At 42.4% G+C, this 21,536-nt stretch overlaps 1 protein-coding gene across 2 annotated transcripts in view; it reads right to left on the bottom strand.

Moving 5' to 3' along the window:
- Positions 1-21,536, bottom strand: part of LAPTM5 (lysosomal protein transmembrane 5) — a 487,606-nt gene that overhangs the window by 338,062 nt on the left and 128,008 nt on the right. For both annotated transcript variants that reach the window (XM_044084718.1, XM_044084726.1), the window contains exon 3: positions 18,527-18,603. In XM_044084718.1, the coding sequence (XP_043940653.1) occupies positions 18,527-18,603 (77 nt within the window). The remainder of the gene's footprint in view (positions 1-18,526; positions 18,604-21,536) is intronic.

Here is a 21,536-nt window from a genome sequence, read left to right as displayed (position 1 = left end):
GCAGAATTCGCATGTGGAGTCTGGCTAAGGGGACTAGGAGTATAGTTGATGCCATCGAGCCCAACACTTGTAGGATCAGATGGGCCGGAGCTCTTGATAGGGGGAGGCAGGATCTGACTTGGTTTTGCAAAACTTGAATTCTTGCTGCCGGTAAGAAGGCGCGCATCCTTTTTGTATCTAACTCTGCGCCTATAAAAGTAATACGCTGAGATGGCTGTAGTACAGATTTTTGCCAATTGAACGTAATTCCCAAGAAACGGCCCAAGGTGACCGTGGCCATGAGCGCCTGAAATAGTAGATGCTTGGAGGTGGCAGTAAGGAGCCAGTCGTCTAGATAAGGAAACACTTGAAATCCTAGACTTCTCAGGTGAGCAGTCACCACTGCCAGACACTTGGTGAACACCCTGGGGGCTGTGGTGAGACCAAAGGGCAGTACTTGGAACTGGAAATGACTGTCTCCCAGGCGGAAGCGTAAATGTCTCCTGGACTCTTGACCTATCAGAATGTGATAGTAAGCGTCCTGGAGATCTATGGAGCACATCCATGCATCCTTCTCCAACAGTGGGAGAATGGATTGAAGGGTGACCATTCGGAATTTGGACTTTTTCACAAAACGATTCAATGAACTGAGGTCCAAAATGGGCCTGAAGTCCCCTGTCTTTTTTGGCACCAAAAATAATCTTGAGTAAGTTCCTGATCCGATCTGGTTGGTGGGGACAGGCTGGATGACTCCTTTTTCTAGCAGCTTTGAAACCTCTATTGCTGCCTGATCCCGCTGACTGGGTGGCACGTCCGGGATTTCCCTTAAGGGAAGGGGGGGCTTGATGAAGGGAATGAGATAGCCTCCGGTTATAATCCGGAGCACCCACTGATCGCTGGTTATAGCTTCCCAAGCTTGTGGGTGTTCCGCAAAACGACCCCCGAATGGCTCCGGAGCTGCACAGTCGGGCAACAACTCAGGGACGTTGAGTGTAGGATGAACCACGAAAGGAATCGCGGTCTCCAGAGTTACGGGGGCCTCTGCCGCCTCTGGGGCGGCGTCTTCCTGAATCCCCCCCCCTGCCTCTGGAGGGGGGATCACTGGGTGGAGTAGGGAAAGACCTCTGAGTTTTTCTGAACCACATTTTCCCTCCTCTCTGGGCCTTGGGGTAAGGCCTAGAGGGAGCAGAAAAGCGGGCCCCAACGGCAGTCAAGGTCTTGCCCTCCTGCTCGCACCGAGTCAGTGTGTCCTTCACCTTGGGTCCAAACAAAGATGACCGATCAAAGGGGGCGTCGGCAAAGGAAGACTTGAAGGCCTCCGCAAATGAACACAAGCGTAACCAGGCGTGTCTCCTGAGGGCAACACCTGTTCCCGCTGCTCTACTCGCCCCTTCGGCCGCATACGAAATGAGCCTCATGGACGAGTTTACAATGGAAAATAAGGTAGTCATCTGGGCGCCAACAGTGTGGGCTAGCGCCTCAGGTAGATTACCAGTGAGGGACTCACTTAGCTCTTTAAGGAGGTCCCTTTGGAGCCTGGTAAAATGACATAAGTAATTCAGCGACCGTAAAGTAAAGGCCGCTGAAGAAAGGGTACGCTTCCCGTACCTATCCATGCTCATGGAATCCTTATTAGGAGGGTGGATAGATGTTGAAGCCTCTGCCACGTCCTGCTGTGTGGCAGATGCCACCACCATAGCATCTACGGGAACTCCTTTAGTCAAAAATTCCTTCTGGGGGGGGCTGAAAGAAATTTATTAGGTCTTGCAGGCACCGGTTCCACAGAATCAGGGTGTTCCCAAGCCCTTTGAGAAACCAAATCAAGCAGTTCATCGAAGGGCGGAGACACCCAGGAGGCGGAGGGCTGGGCCCCGAAGGCCTTGAGGAAGACTGACTCCTCAGTGGAAGGGGTTTTGGCCTGCCAATCTCCTCTCTGTCTCAGAATCTCAAGGATATCTGAGAAAGAGACATCATCCGAAGATGATTTAGGGGACCCTTCCACGTCATCAAGGTCAGTGTCCGATGTGACAGACTCATCTTGGGAGTCCACGTGCTTCCTCTTGCACAATTTCTTCCGTGAGGGCTTGTCCGAAGCAGTTTCGGATGGACCCCCCGGAAGAAGGGAACCCCCGATGGGGGTATCCTCAGGCCCTGGGGCACCGCTGTCAAGGGACTGCAATACGGCAGAAGCACCAGTCTCCAGGTCTAGGGACGGTGAGGTGGAAGCCTGCTGAGCCGGCAAGGACATGGCCAGCGCGCTCCTCATGGCCTCAAAGGCCGGACCTCCAGACTCCATGGAGATCACTGGCCGAGAGGCCACGACGGCACTAGGCATTCCGGCAGCCGATGCTCCAAGGGGAAGACTAGGTACCGAGGCACCCAGTCCCAAGATGTTCCCCTCGGGCCCGGCTGAGGAAGTCCCAGTACCAAACCCTGAACCCGAGGACAGGGTAGGAACAATAGTCAGTGCCGATAGACCTCGAAGGGGTCTCGGTTCCGACCGTACGGCTCCGCCTTGCTCCACCATCACCGACTCCAACGGCTCCGAGGAGGTTGGAGGAGGAATCGAGTGTTTCGGAGGGGGGATCGGCTCCGAAGCCAACTGGGCCGGAGCCGAGACCATTTGAGCAGAGACTGGAAAAGCCTCTGAATAACCCTATCCAAATCCGAATCCGACAGTTTTGAGGATTTAGAGGAGGTAGACAAGGGTCGAGACGACTTTCCTCTCGGCTCCGACAATGTAGGGACCGGCCCAAAAGGCTCCAACACTATCGGCGCCGGATCCGGCACAGCATGAATAACAATCGGCGCCGAAGGAGCTTTCTTCGGCGCCGAGGGGGAAGAGTCTGAGCTGCACACCTCCACCGGCTCCGAAACCATCGGAACCGATAGAGGTGATTCGCCTCTCGATACTCCAACCTGCGGTTCCGAAACTAATGGAGCCGAGGAAAGAGGCATCGAGGCAGACCCTTCGACCCTCGGCCCCGAAGTCAGTGGAGCCGAGGAAGAAGAGGTCGACTTATGCTTCTTAGCAGTCGGTTCCGACGGACTTGTCGGAGCCGACGACCTTTTCTTTTTTGAGGCAGTAGGAGAAGAATCCAAGGCTTCCTCAAAGGAGGGCTTAATAAGACCCTTCAAGATCAATTTATTTTTTCGCTCTTGAAGAACCCTAGAAGAAAAAGCATGACACACACTACATGTCTCCTGTAAATGTTTAGGTCCTAAACAATACACACATATAGAGTGACTGTCTGTAATAGACATTTTATAATTGCATCTAGTGCACTTTTTTAACCCTGATTTTTGCTCTTTGGACATGTCTATCAGGATATAAAGCAGTGTCAAAATACCAAAAATTTAGCGCCAACTGTAGAGCGCGAGAAAAAAATGGCACAAGCTCTCCAGAGAGAGATTTACCTCACAAGAGAAAACACAGCAGTAAGAACACAACAACAACGGGCAAAAGCCCTCTAACTTAAACGGGCTTTGCCCGGAGAAAAAAAAGGGAAACAATAACACAGACTTCAATAAGAAGGGCAAAGGCCCTCTAACTTAAACGGGCCTTGCCCAACAGCGATATCCGAGTATCAGAATAGTCAATCACTCACACAACAATAATACACAAAATACCAAAAATACACAAAAATAGCCGTTAAAACAGCTGTTGTATTAATTTCTGAAGAAACCCCAAGGTCAAAGACCAGTAAAAGGTAATAAAAGAACACTTAGCTCCAGCCAAGTCAAGACCACGTCCAGCTTGTAAAGCGGCAAACGAGATCTGGGGAAGCAGGTGTGGTGCATCCTGGGATAGAGGGTAGCCCAGCCAATAAGAGACTTCGTTCTAGTGTACTAGTTGGCCGAGTCGGAGCCGATGGATCGGCTCCGAGCCCATCAGTTATGAATGTAGGCGAGATAGGATCCCATTACATCTGTTAGTTATATACTCACCATAACGTTAGATGTATGTAGTCCACCTCGCCTCACATTCTTCACTTGTGGGTTCCGACTCGGCCTATTTACTAGCTCGAAAGTCTTTGACTGGCTGGGCTAAGATGGTATCCCACAATACACTGCTCCACATCCCCAGATCTAGTTTGCTGCCAACAGAAGTATCGTATCCATCGCCCAAACACACACACACCCATAACAACGAGGTCCAACAAATTATCCAAAGGGACTCTGTAACATCAGAAGTACAAGGAGATCCTCCAGGCGTGGGGGACGGTGGTGGGGGGTAATGAAGAATGTGAGGCGAGATGGACTACATACATCTAACGTTGTGGTGAGTACATAACTAACTGATGTTATGTAGTCCTATCTCGCCTACATTCTTCACTTGTGGGACAGCGTCCCTAGCACCTACATCTTGGGTGGCTCAATGGAAAATACTCCTGAGCACTGTGGAGCCAAAAGATGATCTGCCCCTGGACACCACATCCAATTTGTAATGGGAAACAAACGTGTGAGGAGAAGCCCATGTTGCAGCCGCACATGTATCATCCATCGATAACCTAGCCTGAAAGGCTGTGGAAGTGGAAACTGCTCTGGTAGAGTGCGCTCTGACTGGAAAAGGCAGGCTCTTTCCCCCTGCCTGATAAATAAAAGAGACGTAACCAGCTATCCACCTAGAGATGGTGACCTTGGAAACCGCAGACCCCAAGCGATTCTCTGAGAATGAAACGAAGAGCTGGTCTAACTTCCGCCAATCTTTAGTCCTGTGTAGATAAAAGCGTAGTTGCCTATGAACATCCAACAGATGAAACTGGTACTCTGCCTTATTGGAGAAGTTAGGGAAGAAGACCGGCAACTCAATGGACTGATTAATATTAGATAAGGAAGCCACTTTGGGAAGAAAGGACGGATTTGGTCTGAGAGAGACTCTATCTTTATGGAATACCAAATATGGGGGCTTGACTGATAGGGCCTGGAGTTCTGATATTCATCTAGCCAATGTTATAGCTATCGAAAAGGCAGATTTCCATGTAAGAAATTTTAAATCGCAGGAAGCCGCGGGCTCAAAGGGTGGGAGAGTGAGGGCCTGCAGAACAAAATTGAGGTCCCAGGGCATAACAGGTTGAGATATAGGGGGACGAAGGAGAAGAGTGCCTTTCAGGAATGCTCTACACAGCCTGTGTGCCATTAAGCTAGGTTCATAAGCCACATGATAATTTGAAATAGCCGCCAGCTGAACTTTGATGGTGGCTGAGGCAGACCCTTGGTAGAATAAATGAGACAAAAATTCCAACACAGAGTCAATGGGGGCTGTGTAGGGGTCAATACTTTTGGACTGGGCCCATATCGAAAACCTTTTCCACTTGCTAGAGTAGATCTTCCTAGTGGACGGCTTATAAGAGGACAAAAGAATATGGACCACGTCTGGAGAAAAATCATGACACCTGACTATGGATGGAAGTGGAGTTGCCAGGCGGTCAGCCGGAGGGTCTCCAGGGAGGAGTGGAGCTGTCCCGACATATGTGTCAGTAAGTCTGGACGAGGGTTCAGAGTCCAAGGAGCATCCACGATGTAAGGTTGAAGGAAGGGGAACCATACTTGTCGAGGCAAGTGTGGCGCGATCAGAATCAATCTGCTTCCCAAGGATAGCGCTTTCTGAATCACCCTCGAGATAAGGGGAAACGGAGGGAAAGCATACAGCAGACCCGAGGGCCAACTGTGCGCAAGAGCGTCCCTTGGAGATTCCCCCGGTGGGGGGATCGGCGAGAAGTAGTTGCTGCATTTCGCATTGAGGGGGCTGGCAAACAGATCGCAGGAAGGCTGACCACATTTGCTGAATATACTGTCCGCCACCCGGCGGTTCAGGGACCACTCGTAAGGCATGAGGATCGCCCTGCTTAGCCTGTCTGCAATCACATTGGTTTTCTCCGGGATGTGCATTGCCACCAAGGCCCGTTGGGAAGCTATCGCCCAATTCCACACTCTCATGGCCTCCCTGCATAGTGGGTACGATCTGGTTCCTCCTTGTTTGTTGAGATACCACACTACTGACATGTTGTCTGAGTGTATCACAATAGTCCCTAGAGGGAGGACATCCTGAAGTGCCTGCAACGCTAGGAGCACTGCCCTCATCTCCAGGACATTTATGTGCAAGTCTATCTCGTGCTCCTGCCACGTGCCTTGGACCATCCTGCCGAGATAACGCCCCCCCCCCCACCCTATCCAGGAGGTGTCCGTGGTCACTGTGGCTACTGGGTTGGGTGGAACAAAGGGTTTCCCTACGTCTAACTTGTTGGTGCATAGCCACCAACTGAGGTCCTGCTTGCATTTGCCTGTGATTAAGATAGGATGGGATAGCAGTAGTCTTTGGAAGGACCACTGGGCGAATAGGAACCATTGTAGGATCCTCATATGTAACCTCGCTAACGGGACCATCATGATAGTGGACGCCATTGTCCCCAGTAACTGAAGAACTAGTCTTGCCCTCACACGTGTCAGAGACATCATCATCTGAACCTGTCGTTGCAACCCTGTGGTCCTCTCCATAGGTGGGAATGCTCTCAATCGAATAGTGTCAAACTCTGCTCCTATAGATGAGACACGCTGTGAGGGTAGCAAGGCAGATTTTTTTCCAGTTTATTGTGATGCCTAACTGGTGACAAAGATCGATAGCAGTAACTCTGTTTTGAAGAAGTAGGCACACTTTGTACACTTTTTAAAGCCCAAGGGCTTATGCTCTTTTTGTTCCTTAGACATGCCAAGCCAACAAATGTAGCAGCCGCTACTGACAAAAGGCGGGAAACTGCTGACACAGAAACCAATGAACACGTAAAAACACAACCAAGGCACAGGGGAGAACCTCCAAATAAAACGGTTCTCAACTTAAAATAAGAGAAGCACCTAAAGACAGCCAGACAAACAGCACAAGGAGGACTAGGTCCTCTAACTTAAACGGGCCTAGCCCGAGGGAGTAAGGGATACCACACACACAAACACACTCGCAACTTACAAAAGGTAATGCAGCAACAACACTAATAACAACTCTATTTGAATGCACACAATTAGCCAAAAATTATCCAAAAATCTTCACAAGAAAAAGTTTTTTGCAATACTTAGCCACAGCCAAGTCGAGACCACGTCCGATCTCTACAAGCGGCAAACGAGATCTGGGGATGTGGAACAGTGTATTGTGGGATACCATCTTAACCCAGCCAATCAAAGACTTTCGAGCTAGTAAATAGGCCGAGTCGGAGCCGACATTCAGCTCCGAACCCACAAGTGAAGAATGTAGGTGAGATAGGACTACATAACATCACACTGTTTTTAAGGAGCATTCATGTATTTCTGTGCTTTTTTGCTGTTTGGTGATTTTTATTAAACTTTCAACTTGGTTCCAAGGAAGGTGCTCATCCAAATGTTCCTTTTTGGTTTTATTGGTTGTGTTTTGAACATTTTTCCTTCTTGTAGATTCTACTACATAATTCTTTAAACTACATAATTCTTTAAACATACAACTTCCCTTTCACTATTAATCTAAAATATTTAAAAATATTTGTTTTTTGTTTTTTTGCCAGTCCCTTAAATTTTCATACATTTCATACTCTAGTCCATCTGGTCTAGCAGCAGAATATATATTTACTTTCCTAATACTTTATTTCGCTCATTTAAGGAGATCTTTTCCAACTCTATTTTCTTTTTCTGTTTTTACTACCTTCATTTTTTTCTTTAAACATTTCCTGTACAAATTGTACTAGACCACTCTATTTGCAGAGTTCTTTCTGTTTCTCCTTTTACATATTTTTATTTCTCTCATTACACTACCACCTTGCTTTACTAATCTGCTTAACTACCTTCAAACATCTTTCTTTTCTTTCTAAAGTAACTTGATACTACTTCTCTTTTTCCTTCTAAAATATATCCTTGCTTAACAATTCTTGCATTTTTCTTGATTTCTTTCAAAGTACTATAATTATGTTCTAAATCTTCAAATGTATCATGTTCTTTTATATTTTTCTCTCTACTTTTCTCACATATCTTTGCCTCTGTAAAGACATTTACATTTTCCTTAATCATCCACAATTCAGACCAATTTATAAAATGTTCTCATAGTAATATGATTTTTTCATACCTGTATTACTAATCTATTTCCTTCTTCATTCCATGCTTTCTCCTTTATCCATTATTTCTTTACCTATTTTTATATATTCTTTGTTTTCCTTTATCTCTAGCCATATTACAAGATGATCAGAAAATCCTGTATCAACTACCTCACCTTCTCCTATAACTAAATCTTCTAACAATAAAAAATAATCTGTTTCAGTTCTATACATAACCCTTTTGTAAGTTCATAAATTTTAGTCCAAACATTTTAACTTACCACATCTTATAACTTCTAAGTTTCTTATATCTTTTCATTTTTACTCTTGCATCTTAAATCAAAATTAAAGTCTCCTGTTACTATAATATTCATATTTATCAGTACATAGTCTAAAATCTTATAAAATAAACATTCTCCTTCTTTACAATTAGTATAAGCATATAATGTAATAATTCTATCTACGTGTTCTTTCCATTTTACTTCTACAATGGTTAATCTTCCCATTTTGCTAAAGATCCATCTAACATCTTTACTGTATTTCTATAGAATACAGCTATTCCAAAACATCTCTCATTTCCCAAATACCAGATTATCTTTCCTCCCCATAGTTTCTCGGTTTGTAATCTTTCTTCATTTGTTAAAAATCTTTTGTTTTCTAATACAGTTACATCTACATCATATGTATTGCACCACTCCAAAATCTATATGCTTCTTACTATACTCAATACTATTCACATTTACAGAAAGCACTCAACTTTATTTCCCTTCTTTTTTACTTATCCCTTTAAGTTTTCTTTTACCCTTTTACCAAAAGAATTCCTTTTTACCTTTTACTTCCCATTTTATGTCTTCATCACTTATGTCAGAACCTTCTTCTATACCCTCTTATTTTTTCACATCTGATTTTTTTTCTAATTCTACTACTAACATTTCTTTTTTCCCTTACTCTTTTCATTTTTGCAATCTATACATAAATGTCCAATTTTGTTAAATTTTAATACCTTTTTTTGCATCATGTCCCATTTCCCCACAAATATAACATTTTCCTTTGTCACAGTTACTTAGTAAATGTTCTTTTCTAAAAACATGTTTTGGGTTGCCCCCACTTTTGCCACATGCTCAATTTATCATGCTTGGTGTATGTATATTTTTTCTCTTTCTATGTTTAACACAATATTACAATCCCAGCTACTTGTCCATAAACCCCTACTGTCATAAACTTATGCAACATCCAGTGCTTCTTCAAATGTTATTTCATAGTATTTTCCCTCTTTTTGAAACTGTACATGAATTTTCTTCATTCGTTCTGTTTTTCATATGCTCCAAGAAAAGTTTCCATTGAAAAAAAAAACACAGTCTCAAATATGTCACAAAATGTCTCTTTGTTAATACGAACAAATGCGCTTACCTCATGTGCATTTACACCCTAAGGAGCTATTAACTTGTCCAACATTTCATACCTGTCCATTTCTCTGTCTTCTTTACTTTGAATCCTTATCACGTACTTCCATTTTTCATTTTCTTCTGCCTTTTCTGCTGCTCCACTTTTGCCTTCTTTTACTTTTTTCTGAATTTTCTTTTCTATCTTACCACTATTCTTCAAGATATTTTCTGCATTTTCCTTTTGTATTTTCTCCACAATGTCCCCCAGGAAACATCTTTATTTTCTGGCTCACTTTGCACTACCATTTCTTTAAGTAAGTCATCCTGTAACCCTCCTGACTGGAGGGTTGTAATTACACATCCATCATTTGCCGACTCATCTCCAGATTTCTCTGAAACATTTCATCAGAATCCCGCACACATTCTCCATTCTCAAGATTTGCTTTCTTCTCCATTTCTTTCACCAGTCTATCATCTCCTTCTCTCTGCATCTGCCTACCTGCTTCTCAGGGCCATCTCTGCACCTGGAAAGGAAAGAGGAGTGCTCCTCCAAAATGGGTCCCATCCTCAACAATGATGAGTATGAGAAGTTCCCTGATACCCTGGCCAATGTTCCGCTAGTAGTAGAAATACCACCTCGGTTCTCCCCTAAAAAGAAGCTACTACTCTTGTGGGACTAATCTGGTCAAAGGATAAATAAATTAAATAAATAACTAGAGAACAGAAGACAATAAGCCTTCCTAGTATGACCTTTTAAGTACAAGTAACACTCTATAGCCCTAAATATCTACTTTCCCCACCTATCTCATATCCTTCTGAAGGTCTCCACAGATTGATATCAAAGGATAAATAAAATAAATAACTAGAGAGCAGAAGACAATAAGCCTTCCTAGTATGACCTTTTAAGTACACGTAACACTCTACAGTCCCTAAATATCTACCTTCCCCACCCATCTCATATCCTTCTGAAGGTCTCCACAGAGTCACTCTCCTCAAACAATTCCAGCAGACTATTCCATAAATCTACAGACCTCTAACTGAGGTTACATTTCTGGAAAATTAGGGAGAATAATCAATTACCTGTGCCCTACTCCTCTGAGTGTCATTCATGTTCAGGATGACCCCCAACATCTCCAAGACAGGATCCTGTACAACTTCACATGTAATTCCCTATTCCCCTGACACCGTTGGTCTCAGGTGAGAAGATCTGTAACTCCTGTAGTCTTTGGTCATACTATTTCCCCTTCCATACCCCATATATTCATGGTGGCTTTCCTCTGGATGTTTTCTGGCAGCCAAGTGACACTTTCCTTGTATTGCCTCAGCAGCTGCAGACAATACTTAAAATGTGGAGGGAATGGGCCCCTGGAGAGTGGATGTATTACTTCTTTAAGACGTCTTCCCCTCAGAAGACAGGGCTGCTGATACTGCCATGTCATTCTGCTCCTGGTGGACAAATTCAGGTATAATCAGCATTCCCACACCCTTTTACTGCCTGCTGCTATCAGTTACACCCCCCTAAAAAGAGCTATTGTGGTCCAATGGTACTGCTTTGCATTGAACCACAGCGGCGACATTGTTGCCCACTCAGCTTTTCCAAATCCTTCCATAGGCTTTTCCAGATCCTCCAGTAATGTTCCTACCTTTGTGTTAACAGATAGGCAGTAGATCATGTTCTCTATTCTGTCAGACACATTTCAGAAAAAAAGAGTACCGGACTTATAACCGACCCACTGTGGTGATCCACTAGTCACATTTAAAATTTCTGACAACATCCCCTTCACCAAAATTCTCTCTGTCCTACCATTCACTATGTAACAATACACTCTCAGTCTTGGGCTGCAAGACACTCGCATGCTCCCATTCAGTGATGTTCACTCAGCCCCACTGAAAGCCCTTCTTCAGATCAAGACATTTCAGGATATGTAGTCTTGTTTTCAGGACATGTAATCTTGTTCCCTATGTAGGCAATCAGCTTTGCTAGTCAAGCAGACTACATATCCAGAAATCCTTTGTACACTTAGGCTTGCCTTCATGACAGTTAGGCTGCTTGCTGCGTATTGCTGGTGTGTGCCTGCAGAAAATTTTCCCAAACAGATAAAATGTAGAGCTGCTTGTTTGTTGTTTTAACTTCTTTTTCAAAGGGATGCAGTGTAATTTAATTTTCTTTTTTCTTCTGCAAGGCAAACCAGATATTGTCTGGAAAATGTACTACCAAAACTGTTAAAAATGCACAGTACTCCTATAATCTGTACAGATTTAACAGTACATTCCAATCATACCTCTTAACTGTCCCTGATCAGGAAAGTTCCCGATTTTGCCTAATATGTTTGCCTTGTACAGAACCTATTTAGTATCTACAAATGTACTTGCAGATAATGTAAAACCTGTGGCTGTTCTGAAACTCTGCTGATAATTAATACAGAATATCTGTAGCTGCGGTGGTGCAGCGGTTAGCGTTGTCACCTAACAGCAAGGTACTCCCGTTCGATTCTTGGCTGGAACGCCTTTGGTGTCGAGTCTGCATGTCCTCCCAGCGGTCTAGTGACGTTAAAGACATGCAGGTATGTGCGAGTGTGAATGGGCATGCCTTCCTTGAAGGTTGGGTGTCGGGCTGGCAACTTGGCACCGTAAAAATCCACCGCCAATCATGAGCTGACTGGAGTTCCGCTGTGGCGACCCCTAACTGGGAAAAGTTGAAAGACAAAGAAGAAGACTGTTGCCCCCAACACATTCTCACACACACACACACACACACACACACACACACACACACACACACACACACATTTTAATTTGTTAAGGGTGAAAGCTAGCAGCACAAAATGTACATCATGGAACTGCAAAGCCACCAGAATTAAGTATTTTCTTACTGAGTTGCCATTTCTGTTTTTATCATGAATGTCTACTGCAGCTAATTAAAATGCTCAAGTCTTCTTTAATAATCAATGGTCTGTAAAGTTTGCTAGAGATAGAGTCTATATCTTGCTGGGTTTTGCTACTCTGTATGCTGCTATAGCACTGATTTTCTTGCAGGGGGAGAGAAAAAGTTTTGGTTTTGTTTGTTTTTTTCCCCATGCAGAAAGGCAGACACAGCATAACCTGTTCCATATTAGACAGAGGCAGTTTCCCAGTTAGGGGTCGCCACAGCGGATCACATGTCTGCTCATGATTGGCAGTGGAGTTTTACGGTGCCGAGTTGCCAGCCCGGCACCTAACCTTCCACAGAAGGCACACAAACGCGCTCATGCCTAGGGCCAATTTGGAGTGTCCAATCCACCTACAGCATGCCTTTGGGATGTGGGAGGAAACCGGAGCACCCAGAGGAAACCCACACGACCACAGGAAGGACATGCAGACTCCGCACAGAAGGCACCCCAGCCAAGGATCGAACCGGAGAACCTTTTGCTGTGAGGCGGCAATGCTAACCGCTGCATCACCGCGGCCACCCAACTCACTGAAGCTTACATTCTTTTTTTTGTATACTTTCAATTAGCAACCCTATATCTTTAATGCATCATATTTTTTGTGGATGGATCCCTTAAATAAATGACTTACAAAGTAATAAAAGGCAGTATTATTTATTTATATTTATTTATTTATTTCAGTTTGATAACCGGGGATGTCCACTGGGCCATAAAGAGCCCGTTTTCAGTGGAGGCCCAGGGAGAAAAGCTCCAATGAACAGCTACAGAGAAACAATATATACAATCAATTTTGTCAGAGAAAACTACAGCACGCAATACAAAAATGGATGTGGTAAAACATACAATAGAATTACACAGAGACAGCAGACTACAGTACAATAAAAATAAAAATAATATGTTATACATATTTTGATAAAAACAAATAAAAATAACTGTGTAATATATTTTTTTTTGTTTTTTTTTTTAGCAAGTTAGTACGTCAGTTTGAGCAGGAGAGAGGTGTGGAATGAGGTTTGGCGGCGTGTATTAGAAACAGCAATGTGTAACAAAATGGCAAAGTTATTAATCTACACGGTCTTCCAATGGAAATATTTTTTTCATATTTACTTTCCTATTTTTAAATATAAGAGAGATGCATTTTATTAAGAGGCATGGTACCAGACAGAAAAAGTACGGTCAATGTTCACATTTACTGCACTATATACTGCAAGTATTACCATAAGTAAGTAAGTTTGAAAATCTGCAATGTCTGCAGGAGTACTTAACATTTCCAAAACCAAGTGACTTACAAACTATGTCATGGAATTGCGTGAAAAGTTAGATGATGTTGAATATCAATGAGAGTTTTTAAGCTGTGCATCCTTGTGCACCTTGAGATATATTCAGTGTTATAACTACTGTCATTTATAAAACTAAGCTTATTTTTTTCATATCTCTGAAAAATCTCCCAGTAAAGAATCACTGAGAATTTATTGCTGTAATGAGAAAGCTGATGTTTAACAAGTGTTTTGACAATGAAGTCTAAGATGACTAGTTTCCAACACGACAATTTGTTTCTGAAACTATAAATATTCTTCATTTATGTGTACTATGATACAAGACTGAGAATACCCTAAATTAACACCAGAAAGCAGACCTTTTACAGACAGCAAAGTGTCTCTACCTTTTTAATAGCTTTTACTGTTACCAAAATAATTACATTTGTTTGCCTTACCTTTAACTTGACTTTTAAGAAAATGCTCTAGACTGCAAGGATAGGTTTAGGTGGTTAGAGGTGGGACATTCAACAGTTCAGAGGTGCAGGACATTCAGGTGCACCCTTGACCAGATCTGTTCATTTGGTGCAAGTTGTTAATGTGTTCACTAGGAAGTGGCAAGTTAATTGCAACAACAACAAACACATACATGTACACAGACACATATTCATTATATCTGTGATGTTGCTGCAGTTTGTTATTGTCCACACCAGTGGTTACTTAACTGGAAAATCAGTACTGTGTAACTTCCTTTTAGGCTTATCATGAACTGAGCTTCAAAAACTGAATGACTACACTGGAAGCTTAATTGATTATTTATTTTTCTGTGTGTGGGATTGTGCTGCAGTCAGCTTGTTGATCCTTATGAGATTATGTCTGTTTTTTTTTTTTTTTTGACATTGCAATAATGTTGGTTTTGAGGGTCTCTGAAGTCTAGCCTATCTACAAAATCTGCTGGTATTCACTTAGTTATTTTGGTGAAATGTTGACGGGTGTAGCTGCCCTTTTTCAATTTAAAGTTATTGTGAATTCAGTTTTCGAAGCTGCCCATTTAAAGTGTGTGTGTGTGTGTGTGTGTGTGTGTGTGTGTGTGTGTGTGTGTGTGTGTGTGTGTGTGATGTGTGCTGCAGTTTGATGTGATCATTATGAAAGGTGTTTATTATCTTAGTAGATACAGAATATTTTTCTAATGTTTGCTTTCCACCAGAGGAGGTTTATCTTTGCACAAAAGCCTGGGTAAAACTAAACTAATGCACAGAATACATGTTTATGTCAGAAGTAAAAAATCAGTATATTTCACTAGAAAAAAATAAGTATATCATCTCTCTAAGGTAGTTTCAGAGAATGCAAAAAAAAAAAAATCAGAAGCAGCTGGCTGAAACCCCATTTGTTGAGAGTGGAGACTGTCTTTTTTTCTCCACTGTTGTGCATATATAACTCTGGATGCAGGGGGCATACATGGAGGAAGTCCTGCAAAAAAAAAAAATCATTAATGTTGGCTGAAGTTGGTTTCAGTGAACTCCTCTTGATTTTTTATTTTTTTTTTTGCATTCTCCAAAACAGCTTTCTGCAAGTCAACATGAATCCTATATAATGAATGTGCGTGTATCTTTTATGTAAGAATTACCAAACTGTGAAGGGGCTAATGCTGTGGAGTTATTCAAAAGTATGCTGCAGTGAAAGCACTGAGGACAGAATAGCAGGCTTAGATTTGTGCTGTACCCTACTCTTCTTGTGTTAAAAGTTAGTAATGAAATCTTAAAGAAGGGAACAGAGAGCCTTTCAGAAGTGTGGTCCCATTGGCTTTGGTTCATGTGCCTTTGGTGACGCACATGCTGTGCATCTATTACACCTTGCCATACACCTGACTTTTCAGAAGTACTGTAAGAAAAACATATTGCCAATTTTTGTATAGACATGCAGCAATGCTGATCATATGCATCGCTCTTCTTGATAGCAGTAAAAAAAATAAGAAAAAAAAAGTTAACTTTCTATATTTCAAAATTTAAACAAAAAATAAATCACATAACATCCAGCATCCCATCAGAGTTTATTTGGGCCTGGCAAACTCCACATTCTGGCCTGTATAAGTGGATTTATACACAAGCTCACTCCATCATGAACATTTGGGTGCTTTCATATCACTTTTTTTGCAGTTTTAAAATTTCGTTACTTTAGGACTACTGAGGAGTCACTCACCTGCCAGCATCATGCACAAGGTGTCTCCCTTAACCAATGTTATTATGAGGAATGACTGTGGGATCTACCACCTCAGGAGGAAGAAAATACATCATCTGTGAGGACTACAGAACAGATACGAGGCTGAGCCAGGTATGGAAATAATGTACATAAGGAAAGTTGGTAGTGGAATGCAGAAGTCCAGGAAGTCATCAGAAGAACAAAAGGAGTACGGGAAAAAGTGTGAGATAGAAAAGATGGATGAGGCTTGGAAGGAATACTGGTTGGCTAACAAAGAGGCTAAGAAAGGAGCTAAAACAGCAAAGAACAAGGCATTAGAGGCACTCTACCAGCATCTAAAAAGTGACTCAGTAGATGGCACAAAGAAACTACATCAGGCTGCATGGCAAAGAAAGAAAGATAAAGAAGACAGACACCTTTCATAATGAATGCCAGCAACAATCCGATCACGAATCCATAAGACATCAAAGGCAGATGGAAAGAGTATTTCCAGCAGCAACAATCTGATCATGAGTCCACAAAGGCAGATGGAAAGAGTGTTTCCAGCAGCTTATGAATAAAGAAAACCCCCACAGAAGCTGTACTGCCTAGACACAGGCTACGATGACAGAAGAGGAGCAGCCCACCATAGAAGAAATATGAACAGCACTAAGGAAAATGAAGTCAAGGAAAGCAGCAGGCTTGGATGAGAGGCCACAGCAGATATGATAAAGATGCTGGATGAGATATGGGTAAAATGGCTCCTGAGGATCCTCACAGCAGTGTAGAGAGAAAGGTGTATCCCAGATGTCTGGAGAATAAGCATACTAGTGCCAGTGTTCAAGAACAAAGGGTACATTCACAACTGTGAACAGTACAGAAGTATCAATTTCCTGTTACACTGCATGAAAATTCTGGAGAGGGTGATAATTTATACTCCTCTGCATATTAGTTTAAGAAGGAAGATGAGCAGTTTGGATTCAGATTAGGAGTCAGCACAACTGACTTGATGTTTGGAGTGTGAGAGACAGCTGAGAAGAAGCTAGAGATGAGAAGAAAAAAAAAAGTGTCCAAATGGGCATTCCTATATGACAATATCCCAAGAAAGTTGACTTGGGCAGTCCTGTGGTGATTAGTGCAAGCCATATAAAATGGACCCGACAACTCAAGTATGAATAGTGCTCAGTCTCACAGAGGGGCTCCCAGTGGGTGTGGGTGTGCTTCAGGGTTCAGCTCTGAACCCAATACTGTTCACACTGGTGACGGACTACATTAGCAAACAGGTTGGAGGGGGCAGATCAAAGTTACTGTATGCAAACAATATAGTGTTAGAAGGTTTAAGTAAGGAAGTCAAAGCCAGAATCAGAGGGGTTGCAGTCAACTGGTACAGAGCGTCAGGTGTAGTATATGACACAAGAATGCCAAAGAAGAGGAAGACTGAGGGAGCAGTTGATGAAGCTAAATGCGATGGAGATTAAGTGTCTCAGAAAGGTGGTAGGATGCACACTGTGGGATAAACGAAGACATTAGGACATTAGAGCAGAAGCCAAAGTAGTTCCAATTGCAAAAAAGGTCAAAGAGAATAGATTAAGGTGATTTGGGTACATGTGTAGAAAAGCAGAAGACAATTTAATGAAGTAGATTCCAGACAGACAGGTTCATAGATTCATAGGTTGGTACTAGGCTATCGGCCCTAGGGCCTATACAAGCCTAGCCATAACAATTCCCTGGCTATTTCTTCCCACACTATTTACTTCCCTGGACCCCTGTCTAGCAGGGCGACTGACGTGATCCCTATTTCTTCCCACACTATTTACTTCCCTGGACCCCTGTCTAGCAGGGCGACTGACGTGATCCCTGGGGTGAAGGCAAAAGGAAATGAGGGCACCCAGATGTGGATAGACTGTGTGACAGAAGACCTGGAACACTCAGGCATGAGCATCTAAGAAGGCAAGAGTGTGGCATTGAACAGACAGAAATTGCGACAGCTGACATGACACGACTATGTACAAAATGGAAAAAAGGGGGTTGACGACGATTATGTTTTGACTATTATCTTAATTTATGTAAGCACCATTTGCATGCAAGTTGTTACTGCGTTAAATGGATCATGTCATGGCTGAAATGGTTCTTGAACCAGTTCACTTATCAAGTTAAAAATCAAGTTGCTATAATCCAGAATGCAGCAGACATAGTCTGGCCCTCTCCATAGAGCTATTTAAAAAAGGACTGATTCATCAGTGAAGCTCTTCCTTGTGCTAACAAGTCAGCTCCAAGAACATGGTGTCTGCTTTTAGAACTGACTAGACCCATAGGGATGGCTCTCAAAGCTAGAATCAACTCACACAGCCACATGCCTAGTAGCAATTTTCATCAGCCAGCACAGTTGGCCTCTTAGGTGACTTAGCTTCCACTGGAAGGGTAAGTCACCCAAGGACTTTCTTAGGGCAGGAAGAAAACCTTTTCCTCTTTTATGGTTTAGCAGACTATCAAACCTTGAAATCTTTCGTAGCACTGTACACTCCTGGCATCTGTGCAGTATTACAAACTTTGGTGTGGTAAGGCACAGAACTCATGAGTACCTTGCTCTGGTAAAAAAAAACTTCACTGAAACTACTTTACTGTCAAACATACAACAAAACAACTAACAGTCTAGTTGTTTTTGTAACATTATGCTGCTTTTGTGCTTCCTCTCATTAAACAAGCATCTTTATCATTCCAAACACTGATGCTCTTAAAATACAAACTCTTACCTTAAGTGCTCCATAGAGAAGACATACACCAATGAGGAACATTGTGAATGCAACCAAGAGTGATATTGGAAGATCAGCTGAAAATAAAGCATACACTTGTTTAAAAAGAAGCAGTCAAATGACAACACTTCAGCTATGACATTGTAATAATAAACAGCTGGCATCTTGTTGTAATAAACCAAGTCATACAAGTAATGATGGGAATAAAATTTTTTTTCTGCGTGGTACTTGATAGGTCCTTACAGAGACCTGCTCCTCTCCATAGGCCACTTTTTCATGTACGCCTCCCTGGAAAACACTACTGACCACATGGCCATACATGCAATAGAGGTACCATAGTCAAGCAGGCATGTTCCATTACATACAGTTATCTCCTCAAGGTTTCAGATTTTCTGAGTCTCATTTGGCTGGAAGGAATTTTCAACATGATCACAAAAACTCTTGGCTTCTCTTGGAAGACTAACTGTGCAAATATCGACTGCTCATACAGTCGATTTTATTCAGTCGACAACTGAAACCTTGTAGTGTATTCTACCAAGACTTGGGGGAAGGCATGCCCTCTTCTCAGAAAAAGTACAGCCCTGAAATTAGCAAATATAAGCAAAGGGATACATACACAAGGTCCTTGCCCACCACATAAAATTTGTTTTTGTTAATACCTGCACCCCCTACACGCCCTGCTACTTAAATATATCAATTTCAAGATTGCACTTAGTGCAGTGAAGTGCAATCTCAGAGTTGATCTATGTAAGTAGCAGGGGGGGATGGGGGAGCAGACCCCAGCTTACAGTTGAAGGGTAATATGTTTCCGTATGTACTTGTGCTGGAATATAGTAAGTGTTAGTATCCTAAACTCTGAATTTCATAATACTGAAAACACACAGGATATGTATAAAACCCATTTCACTGAGACCAAATCACCTAAAGTTCATTTCACTGAAAGTTCATTTCACCTAAAACTCGTTTCACTGACAAGTAGTACTCTAAGGCAAGTCAAAGGTATATGTCCTTTTCTCCACTGTAGTGCAATCCTGATGTTAGTATATATAGTTTGGGGGGGGGGGGGGGGTTGTGGCCAAGCCCACCACTAAATTTGGTTTTCTGTTCAAACAACAGAAAACCAAAGGCTATGCCCCACCCCCACACCTCTAACCATATATACTACACCAGGATCGCACTACAGTGGGGAAAAGGACATACACCTTTGACTTGCCTTAGAGTACTACTTGTCAGTGAAATGAGTTTTAGGTGAAATAAGTTTAGGTGACTTGGTCTCAGTGAAATGGTCTTACAGTGAAGTGATACGAATATATATACACGCACACATACATACAGACACACACACAGGATATAAAAGGAGTATAAACTCCAGTTAAAATGCCAGTTTTTTCTGATATAAAAACATGAGACCACAATAAATAATTTCAAAACTTTTACCACCTTTAATATGACCTATAACCTGTACAATTCAATTGAAAAACAAACAAATCTGATAGGGGAAAATATACAAAACAAAACAGGTACAATAAGCTGATTGCATACTGTGCACACCCTTAAACTAATAGTTTGTTGAAGCACCTTTTGATTTAATTACAGCATTCAGTCTTCTTGGGTACACACCTGCCACCAATTAAAGAGATTCTGATTAACCCCAAATAAAAGTTCAGCTGTCCTAGAAGGATTTTCCTGACATTTACTCAGTTGCCTGCTACAGCAAAAGCCATGGTTCGCAGAGAGCTTACAAAGCATCAAAGGGGTCTCACTGTTGAAAGGTATCATTCAGGAAAAGGGGACAAAAAATTTCCACAGCATTGGATATACTATGGAACTCAGTGAAGATGGTCATCAAAAAGTGGAGAAAATATGGGGCAACAGCGATGTTGCAAAGACCTGTACGTCCCTCCAAAATTTATGAAAAGACAAGACGAAAACTGGTCAGGGAGGCTGCCAAGAGACCTACAGCAACACTGAAGGAGCTGCAGGAATTTCTGGCAAGTACTAGTTGTGTACTACATGTGACAACAATCTCCCATATTCTCCATATGTCTGGACTAGGGGTAGGGCTGCAAGATGGTTTTACACAGAAAAACATCCAGGCCCAGCTAAAATTTGCAAAACAATACATAAAGTCTCCCAACAGCATATGGGAAAATTAATTATGGTCTGATGAGACAAAGGTTGAACTTTTTGGCCATAATTACAAACGATATGTTTGGCGCAAAACACTTCGCATCACCAAATGAACACCATCCCCACAGTGAAGCATGGTGGTGGCAGTATCCTGCTTTGGGGCTGCTTTTCTTCAGCTGGAACTGGGGCTTTAGTCAAGGTGGAGGGAATTCTGAACAGTTCCAAAGACCAGTCACATTGGGCGCAAAAGCCTTTAGGAGTCTGCTAGAAAGTGGACGATGAAGAGGAATTTCACCCTTCAACACACTGACCGCAAGCATACATCCAAATCAACAAACGAATGGCTACACCAGAATAAAATTAAAGTTTTGGAATGGCCCAGCCAGAGGCCAGACCTAAATCCAATAAAAAATCTGTGGGGTGACCTGAAGAGGGCCGTACACAAGAGATGCCCTTGCAATCTGACAGATTTGCAGTGCTTTTGCAAGAAGAGTGGACAAATATTGTCAAGTCAAGATGTGCAATGCCGATAAGACTCCTACCCAAGAAGACTGAAAGCTGTAATTAAACCAAAAGGTACTTCAACAAAGTATTAGTTTAAGAGTGTGTACACTTATGCAACCAGCTTATTGTACATTTTTTTATTTTTTATATTTTTTCCCCTAATAGATTTGTTTGTTTTTTAATTGAATTGTACAGGTTATAGGTCACATTATAGGTGGGAAAAGTTTTGAAATGATTTATTGTGGTCTCATTTTTTTATATCACAAAAACCTGGCATTTATCCACTGTATATATACATATATATGTGTGGATGTACTTTACATGCTCGACGTTTTAAAACGTTGAAATTCACATGGCCGAGACCATATAAATGAAG

Source organism: Protopterus annectens, chromosome 1.part1 (genome assembly GCF_019279795.1).
Source record: "Protopterus annectens isolate FY-2018-M chromosome 1.part1, PAN1.0, whole genome shotgun sequence".
NCBI lineage: Eukaryota > Metazoa > Chordata > Ceratodontiformes > Protopteridae > Protopterus > Protopterus annectens.
Note: the sequence above shows the minus strand (reverse complement) of the source record. Positions and strands in the feature narration are given on the sequence as shown.